Below are 22,274 nucleotides of genomic sequence, written 5' to 3'. Positions count from 1 at the left end.
CTCTTCAACTGACAACTGTTATGAATAACATTGAATAAAATGGTATTAAGCCTCAATAATTTGCTGCAACTACAATACTATGAGAACTTACTAAATGATTGACAGGCAAAAGCGTCAGAGACCGTGGCCTGCTGACACATTTTTGTTTGCTGTTTACAGAGTACAGAGCTGTCATAGAGACCGGTGAGATCTCAGGACACTTAATTCATTAATATCTTTCAGGGAGTAGTAACAGTTTTTGCATATCTTTCTATGAAAAAATCACTTACAATGCTTTTAATCAGGAATTCCACTATTAAACATGATTTTTAATGAATGAAGATGAAATAACATGATTAGCATATACCATCATTTAACAACCCCAGAGCTCACGGTAGGTCTGTCTTTAAAGGGTTAAAACTTATCATTAATAATCAGTTCACCTCTGAAGAAAATAAATGGCATTTTTACTTCCAGAAGCAGACTATTGTACTGATTGTAAATCCTATCCATCAATGTCTTTAGTTTAGTCAAAGCCAACATGAAAACAAAATTGACCCTATTTACTTTCTTTAATGCACATATCTGGTCTTATTATCCATTATTAAACAGTGTACTTTATTTATTTTTTTAAAGTGTTGATCTGCCACTGAAATTTCTTTCATTTTCAACTGATGACAAAAATCCCCCTTAATTTTTCAACACTTGGCCATCATAATATGTATCACTCACTTTTCCAGTATTTTCAGAACCAACATATTTTGTTCTGAAACATCAATCCTGTGAAAGAAACAGACCCAAGACAAATCATAACCCCACACTTACACCTAACCCTAAAACCAAAGGGGGAAATGATAGGTTGATCAGAAGGTTGTGCAAGCCCCAAACCTTGACTTCAAAAACGTAACCCTAACCCTGTCGGTATCGCCAAAATGTAATTAGTTGATAGGAATTTTTCTTCTAGAACCATCCAAAGTGTATATCTAGGAAACAGTTCTACTTGGCACATTCAACAGTGACTGATCCCATGTGTAGAGCTTCTTGTGTCAAATAGGAATATCTTAATCAGGCAGCTTTCAGACACAGAAGTGAGCCAGGTAATGAAGGCAATATCTGTAAATGATCGACAAATGATGTTTCAGCCTGAATAATGCAGTTAAGCGTGAAAACATTCTACGTGGAAATAAACAGGGTGCTACCCAGGATGGACACAATTGTTGTTTTTACAGGAACACTGTGCAAATTGGCAATCAGATGACTGGCCTGGGTAACAAGGTAATTAACCGAATTTATTTGTGTTGAAAGTGCATTTAAGACCCCATAGAGGGCAATTTAGTTCAGGAGTGAATGAGGGAACATCAGTAAGCTTCAGTTAAGAGAAAAGGCCAGCAGACATCCAAGGGTTTTCTTTTAAAGCAAAACCTAAAAATGTACGGTCAATGGAGGATTGCTTCTCTGCCCACACAGCCCAGAATAAGGGCACTTATGTAGGTGTGTGCGTATGTGTGTTTGCACGCGTACATGTGTGTGTCCCTTCATTTGGATTCCTCCTACACACTCCTACTGATGTCTGCACACAAATTGACTTAAACCAGAGCAGTACGGACCAAAATATACGTGTGGGTCATTCTGATACCTCTAGCATTAGCATCTCCTAATGGACAGACTCTGAACCATGAATTAATACATCAGGGAGGCCAAAATAAACACATCACAAACACTATCCTCTTGCTTTTCAACATGGGTATCTATATATGGCTATGCAGGTTTAAAGAACTGCACTTATAGCGTAATGCATGCTTAACGTCACATTCCTAAATATCCCTGGTGGTGGTTGAATATGAAGACTATATGCTTTCATGACTCCAAACATATATGGTGACATGGAACTGCATATCGGCTATTCATGCAATCATGTACATGCTGTCTTATAATGAAGACTGGGGCTAGTTGTCACAAAGGCTATCTCAGTAATGATTTAATTTGTCAAACATCCAGTTGAGCAAATGTGTGTTTTATTTAGCAGAGTTTTTTTATGTTGGTTTCAAAACATCTATTTCAAGACCTTCCTAAAATTAGAATTTGTTTTTGTGAATTCTATGCTCCAAAGTACATTTTCACTTTTTTCAAATATTTGTTGGCTCTTGGGTAATAAACAGACATAATCAAAGCACACTGGCATACGTTAAGGCAAGATTCAACTATATTATGAAGGCAGATTTTTAACAAAAGTCCTCAGGTGTCAGACAGGTTGGGGCATTTTGTCACATTTTTATCAGGGTAGGTTTTCAAATATGTTTTAAATGTCAAAAAAAAAAAAAAAAAAAAAATAGATTTCAATATTTGTATTGGCAGAATGAATGTTTTGATATTTTTCTTTTTTGTTGTTTCATTAATCAGTTTGTTCCAAAATTTTGTTAAAAAGCTGTTTAAAGCAGGTATTGATTTTGTATTTCCTTTAGCAACTTTCTAGATGAAAACTTGTACAAGGAACGGAACATCCCTTGAGGCTTTTCCCCTGTTGCATTCGCATTGCCAAAAGTTATCACTGTAGTGACGTAATCTAGTATCGACTGTTTTTCTGACAAGGTTGGAACGTGCGATTCAATACAAACAACAACAATGAAATCAATGACACTGATGGAGGATGCCTGGATCGGAATTACATAAGCTTTGGCAGCATCCAAAAACGTTGGTTTTATGAAAAGTACTAGTCCCGGGGGAAAGTACCTTAAACAGGCATTAGTAGTGTAGTGGGAAAGGGCCTATAGATCACGTAACAGGTTTCACCATGACAACTTACACCATAAAGTGTGACAACATGCCCCACTATTGGGGCAACTTGTCTCAATTCATTGAGCACTGGTTGATTTTTTTTTCATCTTTTTCCTGGACAGTATTGGTTGAAATGTTCAATAGCTTTTGTGTAGCCAAGACTTTAGGGTATGTGGCTATGCAAAAATTGACTTTAAAGAATAAAAACTACCCTGAGAAATACAAGCAACAAGCAAAAACAAGCAGCAATGAACTCGGAGAGCACAGATAAAAAACACTTGTGGGTCTTTGTTCATTTATTTAGACATGTCAGTTATCTGTCAATTATATTTATAACATCATCAATTCAAATTCAATTAAACTGGAAATTTGCATAGGATGATGTTATTCATAAAACCCAGACTGTATAAAATGTGTCATAACTGTAACACATTGTAATACATAAAAAGCACTATAATGTCAATCTATAGTACATATTTAAAGTATATAAAGTCAGTCAATAAACAACACTCAAAAGATTATGAAGCACAGACTTTATTCACAGCACCAGACTAATATGTAAAACACTAATATGCCTCGGGTGTTTTCTGTGTATTCGTCATGAGTTAAAACAGATGTTTTGTAATGTTGACCAAATCTAACACAAACAACACAAAAACATGTGTAACTTCTGAATGAGAGATATTAACTGTGACGTACCGGTAGGTGTGTGCACTCGCCGGTCACACGTCAGACTCGCTGCATACGGAGGTAAATCGTGGATAAAACATATTTAAATGTCCTCAAAATTACAATTTGGCAATATTTGTACTGACCTCAGACCTGTATACACCTTTCCTGGGACTTGGCATGAATTAAAAGCGTTTTTTTAATGTTTTTCTCGATAGTGTTTTACAGGTGTTTTTCCATTCACCAACATTGTTTTCTCCCTTTGATGATCACAAACATGGTGGCTGTGTGGAAAAAGTTACGTAACTGACACAGGTCAATACCAGATAGGTAATCTGCATATAATTCACCTTACTGAGAAAAACGTGATGTTCCAAGGTTTCTGCACATTAAAGGCATTACATGTCTATTTTTGACTGCAGGGGATCGTGCGGGAGAGAGAGATCATTTACAGACATGTCCGTCATGTGTGTGTTTATGTTGTCTTTTAAGTTTCTCATTAAAATATTATTTATATTGAAAAGCCGGTTCTCGCCAAAGTAGAGTTCTCACCACTACCGTCCACCCCAATGGAGCAGCCGCGGCCATCTGCCGGGGGACGAGGAGCCCAGCCGCCTGAACAAGGACGATGGCCGCCGACCACGAGGGGAGAAGGGGCTCCTAGCTGACCGCTTGGAGCGGTCAGGGCCACTGCCAGGGGCGCAGGAGTCGCCTACTGGCCGCTGAAACGCAGCGGGGTTTAAGACCGCCGACCGCGAGCGGGGAGGGGCTCACTGGCGACCGCCTGGAGCGAGAGAACCGCTACCAGGGGCGGGGGAGACCCCTTCTGTTCCCCGAGAACGCGGCAGAGTGTTCCGTCCGCCAGGGGCTGGAGGACTGCCTTGGATCCGCCTGGAGAGGTGCGGCTGTCGTCCGATAGAGGGTGGAGGAGTGGCCGAGGAACAAGCTGCGGCGTATCGGAGAACTGGCGAGTAAGAGTTTTTTTTCATCTCTCTCTCCTCTCTCTCTCTCTCTCACTGTCGCTCTGCGTTGGCCTTTTCCCTCTTTTAAATTTTACAGTTTTTTGGGGGGTACTACACTGTTACAGGAAGTACCCCCCATTTTTTATTATTTCTGTTTCCTTCCCCTTGTCCCCTCCCTCGTCCAGGTAGATGGGGATGACCTGCCGGCAGACAGCGCAGAAGGCGCGCCCTTCCCCAGGGAAAGGGGGGGGGTGTACGTCAGGCCGGGGGCTCCCCAGCCTGAGAGAACGAGGGAGGAATGTGGCAGGGCGGAGGGTGGGGCCGGGTCGTGATCGTACACACCCGGTCCCGTATTAGGCTAATTATGCCTCCGTGAGGGTTAAAGAATGACAGCAGGCGATCGTGAGGGAGAGGGAGATAGTTTACGGACATGTCCGTCGTGTGTGTTTGTGTTGTCTTTTAAGTTTCTCATTAAAATATTATTTATATTGAAAAGCCGGTTCTCGCCTCCTCCTTGCCCATCCTTTAACTGTGTTACATTGTGTAAACCCTAAAGAGTATATTGTATATTAGTATGTTTTTTAGAATTAAAATAAAGGTGTTCCTCAATCCCAGATTAACCACAATCCATTCAATCAATTGAATTATGTAAATAAACAAAGCAAAAATGAAGTACAAGGATAATGAAACTAACACTCTAACAGAATATTATCCTATGATAATATGACACAACTAATCAAAAGATGCATGTTCCTGGGGGTCTGGGTATCTCAGCGAGTATTAATGCTGACTATCACACCTGGAGTTGCGAGTTTGAATCCAGGGCATGCTGAGTGACTCAAGCCGGGTCTCCTAAGCAACCAAATTGGCCCGGTTACTTGGGAGGGTACAATCACATGGGGTAACCTCCTCGTAATCGCTATAATGTAGTTCTCGCTCTCTGTGGGGCACATGGTGAGTTGTGCATGGATGCCATGGAGAATAGTGCGAGCCTCCACATGTGCTATGTTTCCACGGTAACACACACAACAAGCCACGTGATAAAACGAGCGGATTGACGGTCTCAGATGTTGAGGCAACTGAGATTCGTCCTCCGGCACTCGGATTGAGGCGAGTCACTACGCCACCACGAGGACTTAGAGAGCATTGGGAATTGGGCATTCCATATTGGGGAGAAAAAGGGTAGACAAATCACAAAAAAAAAAAGATTTATGTACTCATGCTCGGCTTTTCCGCTAATAAACCAATTGGGGTGCTGTGACAAATTGTTACTTGCACACATGTGCCATTTAAAATCTCATTACACCTCATTAAGAGTCTTCTGAAAGGAAAAGAGACTAAATTGGGAAATTAGTGATTAACTAATAAAGACAGATTTTGAAAACACCAGCTATGCTACAATGAATCAAAGGTCTTGCTTCATCTAGTGAATTTGGAGTGGAAGTGTGTCATTCTCATGTGAGCAGTTTAGATAAATGTCCAAATCCTTCCTGACATCCCAGGCTGTTTTCACACTTGGTTTGAGGGTCTGAATGGGAGTTTGATTCCACCCCTCTCCTGCTGCCCCATCGGTCTCCATTGCACTCTTGGGTCTGAATCCATTGCAAGAGATGTGAAAAATGCGATCTGCTCTCCAAAGACAATTTAATCACAGACAAGAATCTATGAGAACTGCATTATACTATAATAAGTTTGACTGGGGGCATGCATAGATACAAACGGCTTGTCATCAAAAGCAGTTAACTTGCTATTGATGATGCTTTTATTCCAACAGCGAAATGGGTCGGGTGTGCACCAAAAGCTCTAGTGTGAGAGCTCCTCAGATGCCCTAAAAGATCCCTTGGAATACATCTAGTGAGTTTCATTACACCTCCATTAGTTTCTTTAGTAGATCTTTGCACTTAGTACAGAGTGTAAGATGATAGCCTGAGGATACAGCATTAAAACTTTTCTCAGTTCGAAAGGAACACTGAGTAAGTAATAAAAATTCAAAAGTAGGGTTAAGTAGTTAATAAAAGATCAACTTCAGGCAAAAGAAAAAAAGGTTAATGGCGCTAATGCTTATACTTGGCCATGATATGCACCCCTTATTGTAATTTATGAGGCATTTTGTGAAAGTAATTTAGGTCAAGATGAAAAAGGTTTTTAAACTTTCAACAAGGCAGATGGTGTCCTCTTGCAACCTAAAAATGTTAGGTACCACAGTAGAATTTCCTAGTTATACTCCCAACCCCCAATTCTCATTACTGGAATGCAAAAAAGATTATTTCACAAATGTTAATGAAAAAGACAATTGAACAACAAGCATCTTTTTTACTGTAATAGAGTCAATCACACATCCTATTTTTATTAATATTTTTGCATTGTGAAATCATTTCCATGCCAACTAAGCACAATTAAAAAAATGTATTCCTATTATTATTATTAGTGATGATTCTTGTTACTGTAATTCAACTCTTTATTAAATCAGCATAAATCAGAGGCAGTACAATAAATAATACCATGATGTAATAATATTTATGTTTAATACTGCAATGGATATATTTATTCACATAATGTGAATTGGGGGGCCTGGGTGCTTAATTGTCATGAAAATAATAAAAATGCAGTGCATCATCCTAAAGAGGCCTAATTTTCTTTAAACAAAATATCATTTCTTTTGATTTTGGAAGTGTTTTTGACAGGTTTTGTGAGTCACTCTATACCATACCATGAATAAGTCACACCAGTCATGAATAAGTCTCTCTACTGCTGAATAAAATGAGTCCCATGCTTTTCTCCAGCACAAACCAGCACACAATGCGGGCTACTGTTACCATTCTGAGATGGCAACTGTGACCACTAAAAAGAACGTTGGCTTACTTGAATAGTGTGGAATCTGTTCACAGTGCCAAAATCAACAGGCATTCAGGCAAGAGGGCACAGCATCACCGCGCTGAGGTATTTATACACAACCCTGTCATGACACTTTCCAAAAGAACTGCTGAAAGATGAAACTTCACATGATGAAGGCAGAAAAATGACTGCCTGATCATAAATCTAATAAGAAACGGTAAGATAAAACATCAGTCTCATGACAATTTCTACAAGATAGCGACTTATAGACCAACCAATCACAAACACTTCCCACGTCTCCTACCAAACCCTGATATTTCCTTTCTTCTGTAGTGCAGAAAACATAATTTTGAATTAAAGTAATCCTAAGGGGTTTGACTTTATGGTTAGGTTTAGGTATGGAGTTTGGGGTTCAAATTTGGAAAAATCGCACAAACGAGCGTTCAAAATCTGTGTTTCTCTTTCTTCTGTGGATTACTAACATGATTAGGTTAAGGGTCTGGGTTAGGTGTTAGACTTTAATGTTAGGTTTCAGGGTTTACAACGAGATGAGGGAAGTATATGTGACTGGTTGGTCTAAAAGTTGTTTGTTTTCGTACAACCCAACCCGATTACTTACGATTTCACCATCTCATTCTTTTCTTACCACATTTTTATTGCAATCGTGTGGCAAATTATGCTGATGTTGGTTAAGTTACTCCACTACAAATTACTTTACTGATTACCTAGGAATTTTACTTTTACATTACTTTCTCAAACACTTTCAACAGAAGAGTTTTAGTTTTTCTGCACAAGAGTTCTTTTTTACTAGACTACAATAACTAATTCATTTTTTATTGGTATTCAACCCAACACTGCTGATGACAACTGTATGTAAGAAAGTGTAAGATCATTGTTTGTGAGATCTATTCTTTACCATGAGCAAAAATATGTAAAACATACAGGTTTCTATTTCCCTGAGAATGTGAAACAAATGGCAGAAATTCTTTGCATATAATAAGTGAGATATTTATGATGGTTGATCCCTGGTGTCACCACTGATGCGTGAAAGAAATCAAACATCTATTGTTACAGTTTCATTCCTGCTGTTAGCACAAGTGGTTTTAAAGAGAGTTAAGTTCCCTTGTGCCATTCGTGTGGGCACAAGTGTGCTAGTGTTATTCTTTAGGTTGATATGGGGATATATGGAAACCATATTAACCTCACCCAATTAACCAGAAAGAGGTATATTACACTGAATGCAGAAAATAGAGAGCACTAGATGATTAGAGACTATTTGATAAAGGTCCAATTGTGGAAAATGAAGAAGAAATAAAATGGCAGCAAAGATTATATCTATGTCAATAGCTCACTTAGATTTATTCCTGGATAAGATATCAAAAACCAACATAGAATATTCCGATGGAGGATATTTTCATTGGAAGTTATTATCATCATCTTCTTCTTCAAATCCAGCATCATTAACTGCCATAAGTCCATTCAGAAAAGACATTCTCTTTCTCCTGGCTTTTCAAAATGATCTTTTGGAAAGTTCAGGCTTCAGAGCACTCATCCTCAACTGCAATTATGTGGAAAATTGTTATTGAGTCCAGCTTGACTCAATACCTCCACCTAGCTCTCCTTTCACAGAAGACACTAGAAGCTGGTGACTTTGGAGGAGCTTCAGGTAGAAGTCTTAGAAACCAAATGTCACCTTTCATACTTGCATGAAACAAATACATGTTCACTTTAGAGACACACTCGGTCGCCATTAACATGCTCAGGATAAAAGCAGAAATCCCAGCACTGTGCGTCATGTCTAGCTGCCATCGCATTAAGCAGTAGACCGAATGCTATTCAAACCGTCAGATAACAAGTTGAATGTACATTTTTTAGCACAAACACACAGATGTCAGGGAATTATGCAGTTCAAGAGTTATGAGACTGAACACGATGATTCACTCACCTTCCTGGACTGCCTGAAAGGGGTTGTTGGGTTCAATATATTTTATGGAATGGGTTATTTTCTCACTCTGCAAAATGTCATCATTGAGGCTGAGGTCAGAGATAGCCAACTGAAACACCTCATCATCCCGCGCTGCATTCTCCTCAAAAATGGCACCTGCGGGCATGTGCAGATAGTTATCTGGGTCTTAATGGAGTGTCCAAAATCAGGTTAGTTTGCATACTGAGGGAAATGAAAACTCACTAACTCATCTGTTCGGGTTTAATATTATATTCACATATATCTAAAAATAATTTTAACTTAACAAGATGTGGTATAGTATGTTGTTTTCTTCAGTAAATACATATACATACAAATATTAACATGAACATTTCCTTTGTTAAGGGATTATAAAGGGATTCATTAATGACAAATAAATCATTGATATGCAGTTATAACAACATGCATTAAAAAGTGGACTTTCATACAATACCTGCCAAATAGTGAGCTATTTTACATGATGTTATAAATGCTAAATAATACTTATTTAACATTACTAACCTATGAAAATGTACCTTCATGTAAAATTGTAAGTTAAGTTAATGGCAAATGTAAGTTCATGTAAGTTAATGGCAAATTGACTCCATGTTGGTTACATAAATTACTGAAAAACCTTTATAGAATTTTGTGGTGTAACCATCAAATTAACGGTATTAAAATTATTTCCATGCACCTTAAACGCATGAGAGTGTACACAAAAAAAATAATAATAATAATAATTCATACATATTTTTCAAGATGACATTTTTTATTGAAGTAATATCATGAATTTTTGAGTCAAGAATTTCAAGATTTTTTTTGCCATGGCTACACCAAATGACCAGAACAAATGTGCCTTTTCATAAAAATGTTAAAATATTGATATTAAAAGGGATAGTTCACCCAAAAATGAAAATTCTCTCATCATTTACCCTCATGCTACCCCAGAAGTGTTTGACTTTCTTTCTTCTGCAGAACTCAAATGAAGATTTTTAGAAGAATATTTCAGCTCTGTCGGTCCATACAATGCAAGAGAATGATGACCTGAATATTGACCCTCCAAAAACCCAATAAAGGCAACATAAAAGTAATCCATAAAACTCCAGTGGTTTAATCCATGTCTTCAGAACTGATATGATAGGTGTGAGTGAGAAACAGATTAATATAATTTTATTTTTTTTTTTAGAGATATTCTTCTTACTGCCCAGTAGGGGGCGATATGCATGAAGAATGTGAATGTTTAAGTGGAAATCGACTGAGCAGGGAGTAAAAATGTACTATATTATTGATGTTTCTCACCCACATCTATCATATCACTTCTGAAGACACTGATTTAGCCACTAGAGTCTTATGGATTACTTTTATGCTGACCTATGTGATTTCTGGAGCTTCAAATTTCTGGTCACCAGTCACTTGTATTGTAAGGACCTACAGAGCTGAGATATTCTTCATTTCTCTTCTAAATCTTCATTTGTGTTCTGCAGAAGAAAGAATGTCAAACACATCTGGGATGGAATGAGGGTGAGTAAATGATGAGAGAATTGTCCCTTTTGGGTGAACTATACTTTTAAATGATTTTACAATATATATTTTTGTTTTACTTCAAACACATTCATCTTGAGGGTTTAAAGGGGTTTTGTTTCAGTTTTTTAGTAACTTGTCAACAAAACGGCAACCTACATTTTGTTATTTTAGTATTAATCATATTTTTAAATAAAATTGTTTCACTGCCTTTTGCATATTTAAAAAAATAATTAGAATAAAATACTCATGCCAACGTTTCTTTCTATTTTTTTCCTTCTAAAATTTCAGCTTTTCATGACGGATGGTTCGACCACAATACATTTTTGACCTTAAGCCATTTGAACTCAGAAACTGAAAACATGTTCATCATATAAAAGCTGTATTCAAGTGACTGGTTTGTGTGAATTGCATTTGCTATGTGTTTTGAATAATTTAATAGATTTAATTTAATAGTAAAATTTTCCACACAATAAAAGTGAATGGAGCTCTAAGGTTTTTTTAAGGCAAGATTTTTAGTGAATAAAGACTCAAAGTTTAGCCTGTTTCTCATGCAAAGCTACATACTGTAAAACTTGGAATTAGGTGCATAAGTACTATGGACTACTTTTCTGGTGCCATTCCCCCTCGTCCTTTTTGGAGTTTGACAGCACTTAAGTGCCCATCCATTTTCATTATATGAAGAGCATTCTTTAAAACTTCTCCTTTTGTGTTTCACAGAAGATATAAAGGCATACAGATTTGAAACAACATGAGGGTGAGTACATGAAAGTATTTTCACTTTTAGTTTAGTGATGAATAGAAAAGTAGCCCAAGAGTCAAAAACATTGTTAAATTAACATTCTTACCAAACCAACTTATAAGAACGTTGTGTAACAAGTTGCATTAACCTGTATATAAGAGTCATTTATTTATCTAAGCATGTTTACACATCAAATTTGGGAATGGTATTAGTGAGACTGAGAGGACCCATCCTCTACCTGTGTTAGGTGCAGCACATAGGATGGGCAGGTAGACAGGTAGAATGTGGTTGATGTATCACTGCACTGTTCATCTTATTTAGCAGAAATAGGGGTGTCGCATCTGCTCATTCCAGTTGCAAGTGAGAGCTGCCCTGAGCCACACTGCCTGTACTAGCTGTCCAATTACCTGTTTTGGATGGCCATTGCCTCTGTAAATCACCACACCGCCCAGAAAATCATTTATCGTCACAGGGACGGCCCTATTTTTCATTTGCTCTTCGCAGCAGAATTTGGTCTGGATGATAGCATGACTGGATGTGACAAAGTGGAAGTATTGGGCACCAGAGAGGTGGGCATTAGATATTTCAGGTGTCGTGCACCTGTGAGACCTGCCTACTACACGGCCACAGAAACAGTCGGGTCTTCACTAAAAGTCAAGCGCTGGATGATGGAAGTGGATTTTTTCATTCAATTTCATTCTTGAGTATATTTTATATATATCATCCGTGAGATTTTTGCACTTTGAGATATTGCATTGTGACCAGTTCAGAACATCTGAAATATACATGATTTCAATGAGTGAGAGTCAGGAGGTGACTGCTCTTGCCTGTGCATGCCTTTCTGACCGTCTTGAATCATTAACATGGTCTTAATAAACCTTGCAGGCAGCAGGCTACCTAACACAGACAAATGACTGGGTAAGACTCGCCAATATCATTTATTCTGATATGTCGAAGCTTATTTGGGTTAGATACATGAGCTGTGATTCAGTCCAGCACAAATGTGCTTGATATTATAATAATAAAGATTTTTTTAAAAGACTGGTAGTTTTTTTGATCAAATTCAGTTAGATTTTGTAGGAGGCCAAATAAACTTGCCAACGTGGCAACCAAGTCTAGTAAAGTTAAGCACACCCTGTTTGGGTTGAATTTCCCTGTTTGCTGTCATTTCATTATCTGGACGACAGATTCCAATGTGTGATTGAGTTTATGTATGTGCAAAGGTTTCGATTGGAGTCCTTCATGCCAACTGAACAGAGCACCAACCCTCCTCCCCATCAGCCCTCCTCTCTGCTGCTGAAGGGAGCCCAAATATTTCTTTCTTCACATTTGGGGAGATAATCTGAATGCAGAGGGTGACTGGCAGATGCAAAGGGGACTGGTTAAGATGACATTTACGGCCTGGGATAGCCAAGAATGAGCATTTGTCCTCTTGTCATTTATTTACTTCAGCATCCTTTATTAAGATTTCCCTCACGTTTCATACAAAGTTCAATCTTATGGATGGGAGGGGGAGGGAGGGCGGGAAACCCACACACACTGGCTTACTTTGCCTTATGACAGACGCCTCCTGGCTTTCCAACTTACCTGAAATGTATGATTTACACAATTAGGCATTCCTTGAGATCAACCTACACAGACTGGGATTAGATTAGACTTCTCCCTGCACCTGTCAACGCAATCTCCGTTGTGATCAAGAGAGACGTTATCACAAGTGGTCTGCTCAATTGATATTCAGCCCGATGAGCATGGCAAATTTCAATGGACATAAACAATGCTTATTTCACATCAACCCCTACAACACAGTCCCTCAGTATTGATGGCGCACTCATTCTCATTTTGGTCTCAAAGAACGACTCTGAACAGCTCACTCTTACCGATGTGAATGATGGAGTCCGCGCCCACCGAACTGCACTGCAATATCCCAACAGAAAGACATATTATCAGCAAATCCATCTCCGCGTCCCTCCGAACACGCGCATCCACACGATCCTCAGATGTCCGTTAATTCCCAATAAGTGAGAAAAGTGCGTCAAGAGGAGACCAAATGCACCTGTGAGGAAGAAAAAAAGTGCAGCGGCGTTGAAGGATAGCGCTAGTGTGAGGAAAACCGCCAGGGAATACGGGGGGAACTGGGAAGAAGAAGGGCAGGGTAAACGGTCGCCTGTTAGAGGGTAACGGTCGCTTCAGGATCCGGCGCTCTCTCTCCGCAGGTCTCGCTCTCGCGCGGCGCTCGCGGAGTCTGAGACACATCACAAACTCCAAACTGCGGAGGAGGGACGCTCGCGCGCGCGCGCGCGCAAGCTCGAGAGCGCGAGGGAGAGCGCGCGCACGCGGGTAGAGATGGAATTCGGCGCGAAGCCGAAGAAGAGGGAAGGCGGCGGCGCGAGACATACACGAGGACGTTAAGCTTCACCAACGACATATTTACAGAGATTTCTAGCCGTGAAAACACGGGGACAGCGAAAATGGAGAGGCGAATGCGGAAATCTCCCCACTGAGTCATCTCGCGCAGAACGAAGCGGCAACTTTCTTTCCAGTGTTCAAGTGTGGTCTCGACTCGTTCCCGGTTTTGATCGATCATTTTACTTGACGATAGTGCACATATATGTAGCTATGTAGCCACGAGGACGTTATAGACGAGAAATTTACAGATAATTCACAAATAAAAACGTAAGAAAAACGAATATGGAGAGCCGGCGGTTCACCGACTCATCGCGCGCACAACGAACCGGTAACTTTCTTTCGGGTGTTCAAGTGTGCTGTCGATTTATTTTTCTCGATTTTGCTCAATGGCTTTCCAGGACAACGAAATGCAGTTAATAAACAGTATACACGACATATATGAAAACCTGAGCTAAACGAGTGTGGAGAGAGAAATGTGGAAAGCTGGTTCACCTTGCGCACTGAACAAAATGGTAACGTTTTTCTTTCTTTTTTTGAAGTGTGGTGTCGATTCATTCTCGAATATGATTGATTATTTTAATAGAAGACGTACACTTTACCGCTGTGCAATGTCACGAAGAGGGCGCGTCAATCCCGCTGCGCGCGCGGAAAGCAGGAGTCGGCGCGAGACGGAGGGATGCTGTCAGAAGTCCCGTGGAAAACGTGGATAATATCGCAGAATATGGACATACGACTAATATCTCCTTGTGAACACGGTTTCAGTTACAAACTCTGTATTATAAAAGCGCAGGATCGTCCCAGAAGGTAAAGGCGTGTACGATATACTGACTTTTGCATGATAGAAGCATGATCCGTGCACACCTGTCAAGTAGTTATTTGACTGCACAGGCTGCCTTTCCTATGTAAAGACTAAAAACTCTTTGTGAGGTAACAAATACAAACAAATACGTGATTTTCAAGTGGTAACATACAGTACATCGATTGGTTCAAGTTGAAAAAATTATATTTAATATGACCGAATCAACCTGGATTACAACAACGAAAGTCATTTTAAAGAGTCAGTTCAGGTAGAAATAATTCCTTAAGGTAACAACTGCACGTTTTCACTTCAAGTGTAAAAAGAGACTTGTTTATGCCTTTTACTATATAGATAGATTGCAATGTCGCTATAACCTAAAGCCATGGGCTTTTCCAATAAGAACAAATGTTAGACAATGTGTTAGGAACATCTGGAGAGAGGGAGACTTAAGCAGCGAAATGAGCAGCATTGGATTGATTAAACATACACGTCACTGAAGACTCCTTCGACAAAGACGGGAAAAAATGATATTCTTACTCTTACAATTAAAGGATATTTCTTGCGGCTGAATATGAGAACAGAAATGTCCTTTAATTGTTTGGGTAAGTGTATTTGAAGTCTTTCAGCACCACACACCGGCGGACAGCTCCCGTCAGTTCTGTCGGTCACGAGCAGAATTACAATGATCTACCATAAAGACTGAAGCAGCACTGGACGCTTTCCCCCCATATTCACATCTCCATCCAGCATAGTTTTTTTTTTCTATACGGCATATTTCGTGTAATGTTTACAATAAGTCACAAAGATGCTCTCAGATTGTATGGGAGCAATCAAAGGAAATGTGTTATTGCATTATTATATTTAAGAGCACAATTCTGCAATGTGGGTGACGTTTATGGTGACATACAGTAAATACAAACAGATAAACAGCAGTGCTAATGTTCTCTTGTGCTTTTGACATGACATGAAGGCTACTGTATATGTTGATCGCACGGAATTCAGGGTCTTGCGTAATGTAATTACTGTAGATTCAGCAGAAATGAATTGATTAAAATTCACAGAAGATCGGTGATATTTGAAGAGCAGTAATGTTATATTTCATATTGTAGGTTCGTGAAATAAAATATGATATAATAGATTAGTGAGATATTATATAGGCTGCATCTAGCAGATCCGTGATGTTATGTAGCAGATCAGAAATGTTGTGTGCTGTGGGGAGGAAAGTGCGCCATCGATGGACTGAGGTAACAAGTGGTTGCTGCAGATATCAGATAGACAGCTTTTCTTACATTCACTGCTACTTACAATTAGGTATGTGAATATGGTCAAATGAAACAGATTATTACAATATATATATATATATATATATATATATATATATATATATATATATATATATATATATATATATGAATATAATTATATATTTACTCCAATCTGGAACAAGCTAGAGATGCCACTGCATATATACATTCACAATACTTTTTTATTGACATCAGTCATGTGTTAAAAAACGATGTGCCAGGACAAACTAGATGATGGTACATATTGTTCTAACAGCTGAATATTTTTTCACATTTGTTTTTATGAAAAACAAAAACATAACACTTGGAACTACTATTGAGTGTATCATTATCTTGAATTCTTCTAAATAGTCAATTATCGATGTCATTTTACTGTCTCCTCACTGTTGTCATTTTCACAAAACATTGCCATGTTAATTTGTGTCTTAAAAAGAAGAAACACAAATCATAACAGTGCTGCTTATGCATAAATGCAATTATATTATGGTGAACATTGCCAAATAAATGAAATAATGTAATTGATACCATGCCACTGTCTATAAAAGATCCCACTGAGAAAATGCATTAGTGCAATTGCATTGTAAAAACAGCAATTTTTCCATTGTGGTACTGGTAACGGCAACACTCATATTACCTACATTTTCAGTAAAACCATGTTAGATAAAGTCAGTCAGTTAACAAAAACAACAACAACATCTAACAACATTAACCTTTCAAAACTGAAGCATAATTCGTGATTTGGGGAAAAAACATACCAAGTCGGTTTAACAGAGCAATTTATGGACCACTTCAGCAGGTGTCTCCACTGTTAGGGTGACCATAGAGAAAAAAAACTTAGATGAAAAATCAAATGTAATGCTCATTAAAAACATCATATTATTGGTTACTTTAAAGATTGCCCTCTCATTTCCAACCATTATGTTGTTGTTTATCTGAAAAGTGAAAAAGAAAATAAATTGTTACCATATGGCTACACTGTACTATAAAGGGATATACAGGCCTATTGACACTTTAAAATGTAGGCTGTAGCATGGCAAAAATATTAACAGAAATTGTCAGAATAATTTTACAAATACATCTATGGCCCTTAAATCTGTGTATCTATTGATCAGTCCATCTTTCAGTCTGTCTGTCTGTTTGTCTGTTTGTTTGCACGCTGCTCTGCATGCAGCCTGTGACAGCATTGTGATTAATGTCTGAATATATGGGGCACGAAGGCCTGTAACAGAGTTCCCCAATTGAATTAACTACCATGTGAATGCAACTAATAACAGCAAAAGAAAAGGCCAGTCCTGTCCAAAGATGATTTATGTAAATTCATGTGCATATAATCTAAATAAACCCTCTGCAAAGTAATATTGAAACATCCTTGCTCTGCCATTTGATTATATGAGGGCCTTCAACCGCACTCTCCTTCTCTCTCTATTTCTCAATCTCTGGGAAGTGGATTATACTAGTGTAATTGGGGCCATGGACAACTGCAGCATCAAATATCACTTGCAATTTCAAATATCCTTTGAAATGAAGTAATTATTGCTTTTTTCATATATTTTCTCATATATTCTAAAGCTTTATAGTTAAGTCCACATTGTCTTACATCAGCAATATCTTGTGCTTTTGGCACCCAAAACAAATTCGATAGCACTTTATGTTAAAGGGGTCATGACATGTTTTTTTTTTATTGTATTATTATGTTCCCTTAGGTGCAATTATAGTATTAAAGGTGGGGTATGTGATTTGCAAAACGGCCGGCAGATTTTGAAAATACACAACTCTAAGGTCCTACCTTCTCTCCTCCAACGCTGGCCCTGACTCCACCCATTCGAAAAACATGGACGCGCAATCATGCACGAGCAAAAACTCAGATGCGCAGTGTTCTAGCAGTGTTCTAGACTCACTAGTCAAACAGTGCATTCACCTGTTAGACAATTTTTCAGAGCAAATTGTTGACACAGCAGGAGGAGGGGTCGCATACCACTCTTGAAAGGTGTAGAGCTGATTTTCTCATAACTGTAAAAAAAAAGAACATCGCCAGCCCTGGCGTCTGTACAGCGGTCTTCTATTCAAAACAGGATTCATAGAAATGTGGAACAACCCCACTAGCACTATAAAAGCTCTATTCTCCATACATAAATACAATCGCTTCCTGTTACTGGGTCACGAGCTTTGAGTATGCGCACGAACGGGACACGCCGCCAGGGTGGTGGGGGAGGGGGCATGGTACGACCGTTTGATTGACACATTTTCTGTCCAATGATTCTAGATGGTCTTGAAAATGATTGGCTGGAGTTTTTCGAGTCCTGCCCGTTCCACAGATGATTAAATTGCTTAATTTTCATTTCAGTGCTTCTAATTTACAGCCAGTAAGTGGGTTAGGAATAGGATTTCAAGTTATTTTGAAAAAATGGTCAAAAAAGAAAATCACATACCCCACCTTTAATATATTTTTTTTTAAGAAAAACTTTTAAAATCTAGTGATTTATGACCTTTTCCCACCCTGTTTCTCATCCTCTGATTCAAACAGTCTGTTTTGGGGGCGTTTTCCATTTAAGACTTCAGTGTTAACGCCCACTGTTATGATTGGCTAACGTCAGTGCCTATGTATCAATTATTGACGCCCCCAGCCAGAACAATATGCAAGTAAACTAAGTAAAAACACTGTGATTATTCATAATGAATGAAATTGCGCTTTAAAAAGTAGTTTAAAGTTTAAAATAGATTACTTACAGTTTGCGTCGTCGTTGTTCCCAGAATAGTCGGCACGGACTTATCTTTGAGCAACAGTTTTCTGGCAAAGCCAGCATCATATTGAGATTTGTTCTCAAAACAGTCATCCTTAAAATGTACAGAACAAAGTTAAGTTAACACTGCCGTGACTGGAACGTCCGCAAAAAATAAACTGCATCCATTTTTCCCTGACGTCTGGATCTTTCGGCAGCTTATTCAGAGGTTTTGTTTGACCACAGCCAGGAACAGCACATCTGTGTGGCATCGTAATTTTCCTGTGCACAAGTAGTCTCTGTCAGAGCTCGCTGTCCATCGACTGAACACTTGTGAGGCGACGGCGATACTGAAATGAGCATAGCTGTCTTGGCGCTTAAAGCGTAGTTATCTTGTGCTGGAGGCGGTCATATGCAAACGCTGTTACGTCACTTCTAACCGACACGTCACTTCTAACCATGAATCCAGAACGAGCTGTATTTTGAGCTTGATTAAATAAATGATTCGTTTAGAATGGGGAGGACGTCTTAAAATATTAAACTTGCAGGACGTTTTAATGATACAAAGACCTCTTATATACCAAAAGATCAAGGCAAATTTGGTTTCTCTTGTCATGACCCCTTTAATGTTCACTTTAGTTTATAAAGGGGTTCATTAATGATTAAAGTCATTTACAAATGCATTATAAATCGCTGATTTTCAGTAATAACAACAGGGATAAAAGTACTGAACAAATACTGAACTTACATTTAACTTACATGTAATAAATGGTTAATAAATATACTTGTTCATATACAATTGCCCTAATTCATTATTTATGTCACAATGCATCAATAATAGATTATTATAAGTGATATTTAAAGGAGGGATTATGCTCTTGTGTTTATATTCACGTTTCCGCTTTTCATGCTCATTCACAGATTATATCATATAATAAAGCCTGATGAGCATTCAACTATACTGAACTTTATGCATACAGGTTTCTAATACTGGCAACTTCTCAATAAATGCTTCTTATGTGTCCACTTTTACATGAAGGTACATTTTCATAGGTTACTAATGTTGGATAATTGTTATGTGGTATTTATAAAACAAGGTAAAATGATGTATTGTATGAAAGTCTACCTTTTTTTCATGATGTTATAACTACAAATATTGTATTTATATTGCATTTGTAAATGACTTAGTAGTCAATAATAAACCTCTTTATAAACCCTTAACACAGTAAACATTAGTGTTAAGTGTTACCACAAATTCTCTTTTAATTCACTTTACTTTTCAAACACATTTTAAGGGTTTTAAAAGTCAACCTAGTCACTGTTCCAAGAGTGAACACCATAGAGGTGTTAAATTAGAAAGGTACCGGGGGTGTTGTGAGCTCCACATCTGCACCAAACAAATTACAACTTGCTCACACAATGTCAACAAATCTCAGCACTGTAAGAGGCAATAAGCTTCTCTATGATGCTGGGTGACAACTCCTGCCACTGCTTAGTGATGAATGCTCAAATCACCATAATTTGAACCAAACTGATGGCGAAAGCATGGAATGGCATGTTGATCTTGTTGGGGTAAAAGATCATCTGAATGAGTGCCAATCAGCAGTGAGCATTTAGTATGCTTCTGGGAGTATAAATGTTGTATTGGGTATTGTTTAAATGTCATCTCTTAGGAGATTATCGGCCTATATGAATGCAACAAAACTGTCTTGAGTTGAGAGTCAGGGATATTCATGCCAGTTCAATTTCCAGTGTAAAAATTTTGGTCTTGCCCAGTGTTAAAACTTGAGAACATTTTGATATACAAGTGTAAATTGGCGTATTTCCCACAATCCTCTATGACTCTTTTCAGTTGGGAAATCGACCGAGGAGATTAGTGTCCAGTTCAATAGTATGTTTGTATTGTCTTTTTAAGAATTGTATGATAGGAAAGAGAATACTTGATCTATAATTATATTTATCAAATAAAATTGATTGAAATTAAGATTAAGATAATTAAGATTGAAATGTGAGTGTTTTTGTTATTTATTCACTAGTAACACAATGCTCTTCAAAGTAGTATATGGAGGAATGATGCAATTGGTCAATTTGGCAATTGACGGAGCAGATTACAACAGTTCTTCAATTAAATCTTATACACTTTTATCTAAAGTGGTTATCGTTGCTGTGTTGAGTTTGAATGTGCTGTAATGTATTGCCTGGATCTCTATATGGCTTGTCCACCATGAAGTCAAGAAGATATTTACAATCCATGAGAAGGATCTCATTTTACAAGATGACACTGGTGTGGAGGTAGATGAGGAAGGATGTATTTACTGACCCTCTGGAGGAGAGATCACATGATATACTTTGGAGAATTGTTGACCAAGATTCAGGCAAGTGTTGTATCTGTGATATACAAATACTTCCCTAGCACACTTGATTAAATTCATTAAAGGAATACTTTACACAGAGATCGGATTGTTGCTCTTTTACATACAATGTCTTCCATGAAGTATCCAGTTCACATAGTATCCACAAATCCAGTTGTATTCATAGTATTTCAAAGCTACAGGATTGCATTATCTGAGGACAACACTGAATTTTAAGTCGTTATATACTGAAAATATTTCCTTCTGCTATAGCTCTTAGGTATGAGACAATATTATAGTAAGTAATGGAAGTTTGTATTTTTATTTAAGAATATTCAGTTTTGGGAAAATGTCCTTAAGCATTTTAGCCAAGTCCAAAACAATTGATAAGAGGCGTGTGCATCACTATAGTGCAGAATTATCACAAATTGAGTTTTATAAATAATTGGTAATTTTATAAATAATATAATTTGGTTGTAATAAATATAAAATACTATAATTTACCACTTCTAACTTTTGGAAATTTGGCTCAGGACCAAATATTTTTTTTAATGTATTTCTTCATAATTGGCATGCAGCTCATTTAAAAATTTTAAATGTGGTTTAAAGTGTCTTTTATTTGTACTTCCAGAATGCCCAGTCCTCGATTCCTCTTGTAGCTCACAAACTGACACACTATCACTGTGCTCTGAGACTGATGACAGTACTGGACCAAGCTCCAAGAGATATCGATTTGACTTTTGAGGCAAAACAGGTGATTCTGTTAAAATTCACAATTTACCAGCTGGGTTGTTTTGCAGTATAGATATTTTGAGGCATTACAACATATAATCTTTTTTTATTATTATTACAGTTTTTCAATGGAATTTTGAAGGAAAAGGCAGGTGGACCTGTGATTTTGGCTGAATATATAAAACATGGAAAACTCACAGACTAAACACGGCAACACTTAGTCAATATTGTAGTTGCATTCATAACTGACAAAGAAGGGTAAGCCACAGTTAAATCTAACAATTACATTTCTGTAATTATAGTGAACAATTTAATGTTGTAACTCCTCCCACATGTTCTTTTCAAAGCTGTGTCCCTTCCAAAGAAATGAAAATTAATTTGCGCTTTGGGAATTGTAACCCTATTCCCATCACTGAAGGATCTATACTTAACAACTGTATATGTAAGTACTGAAAGCTTTAATGGAAGATTTTAAAATGGAGTGTTGAAGAATATTTCAGGCTTTGAGCAAACAGC

At 38.0% G+C, this 22,274-nt stretch overlaps 1 protein-coding gene across 1 annotated transcript in view; it reads right to left on the bottom strand.

Moving 5' to 3' along the window:
• grid1b (glutamate receptor, ionotropic, delta 1b) overlaps positions 1-13,646 on the bottom strand; it is a 711,417-nt gene extending 697,771 nt beyond the window's left edge. The window contains exons 1-2 of the mRNA XM_052102777.1: positions 13,324-13,646; positions 9,166-9,321 (exon numbers count right to left, since the gene is read on the bottom strand). Of these exons, the coding sequence (XP_051958737.1) occupies positions 9,166-9,321; positions 13,324-13,402 (235 nt within the window). The 5' untranslated portion in view covers positions 13,403-13,646. The remainder of the gene's footprint in view (positions 1-9,165; positions 9,322-13,323) is intronic.
• Between the last annotated feature and the right edge of the window lie 8,628 nt (positions 13,647-22,274).

This window comes from Xyrauchen texanus, chromosome 33, assembly GCF_025860055.1.
Source record: "Xyrauchen texanus isolate HMW12.3.18 chromosome 33, RBS_HiC_50CHRs, whole genome shotgun sequence".
Classification (NCBI taxonomy): domain Eukaryota; kingdom Metazoa; phylum Chordata; class Actinopteri; order Cypriniformes; family Catostomidae; genus Xyrauchen; species Xyrauchen texanus.
Note: the sequence above shows the minus strand (reverse complement) of the source record. Positions and strands in the feature narration are given on the sequence as shown.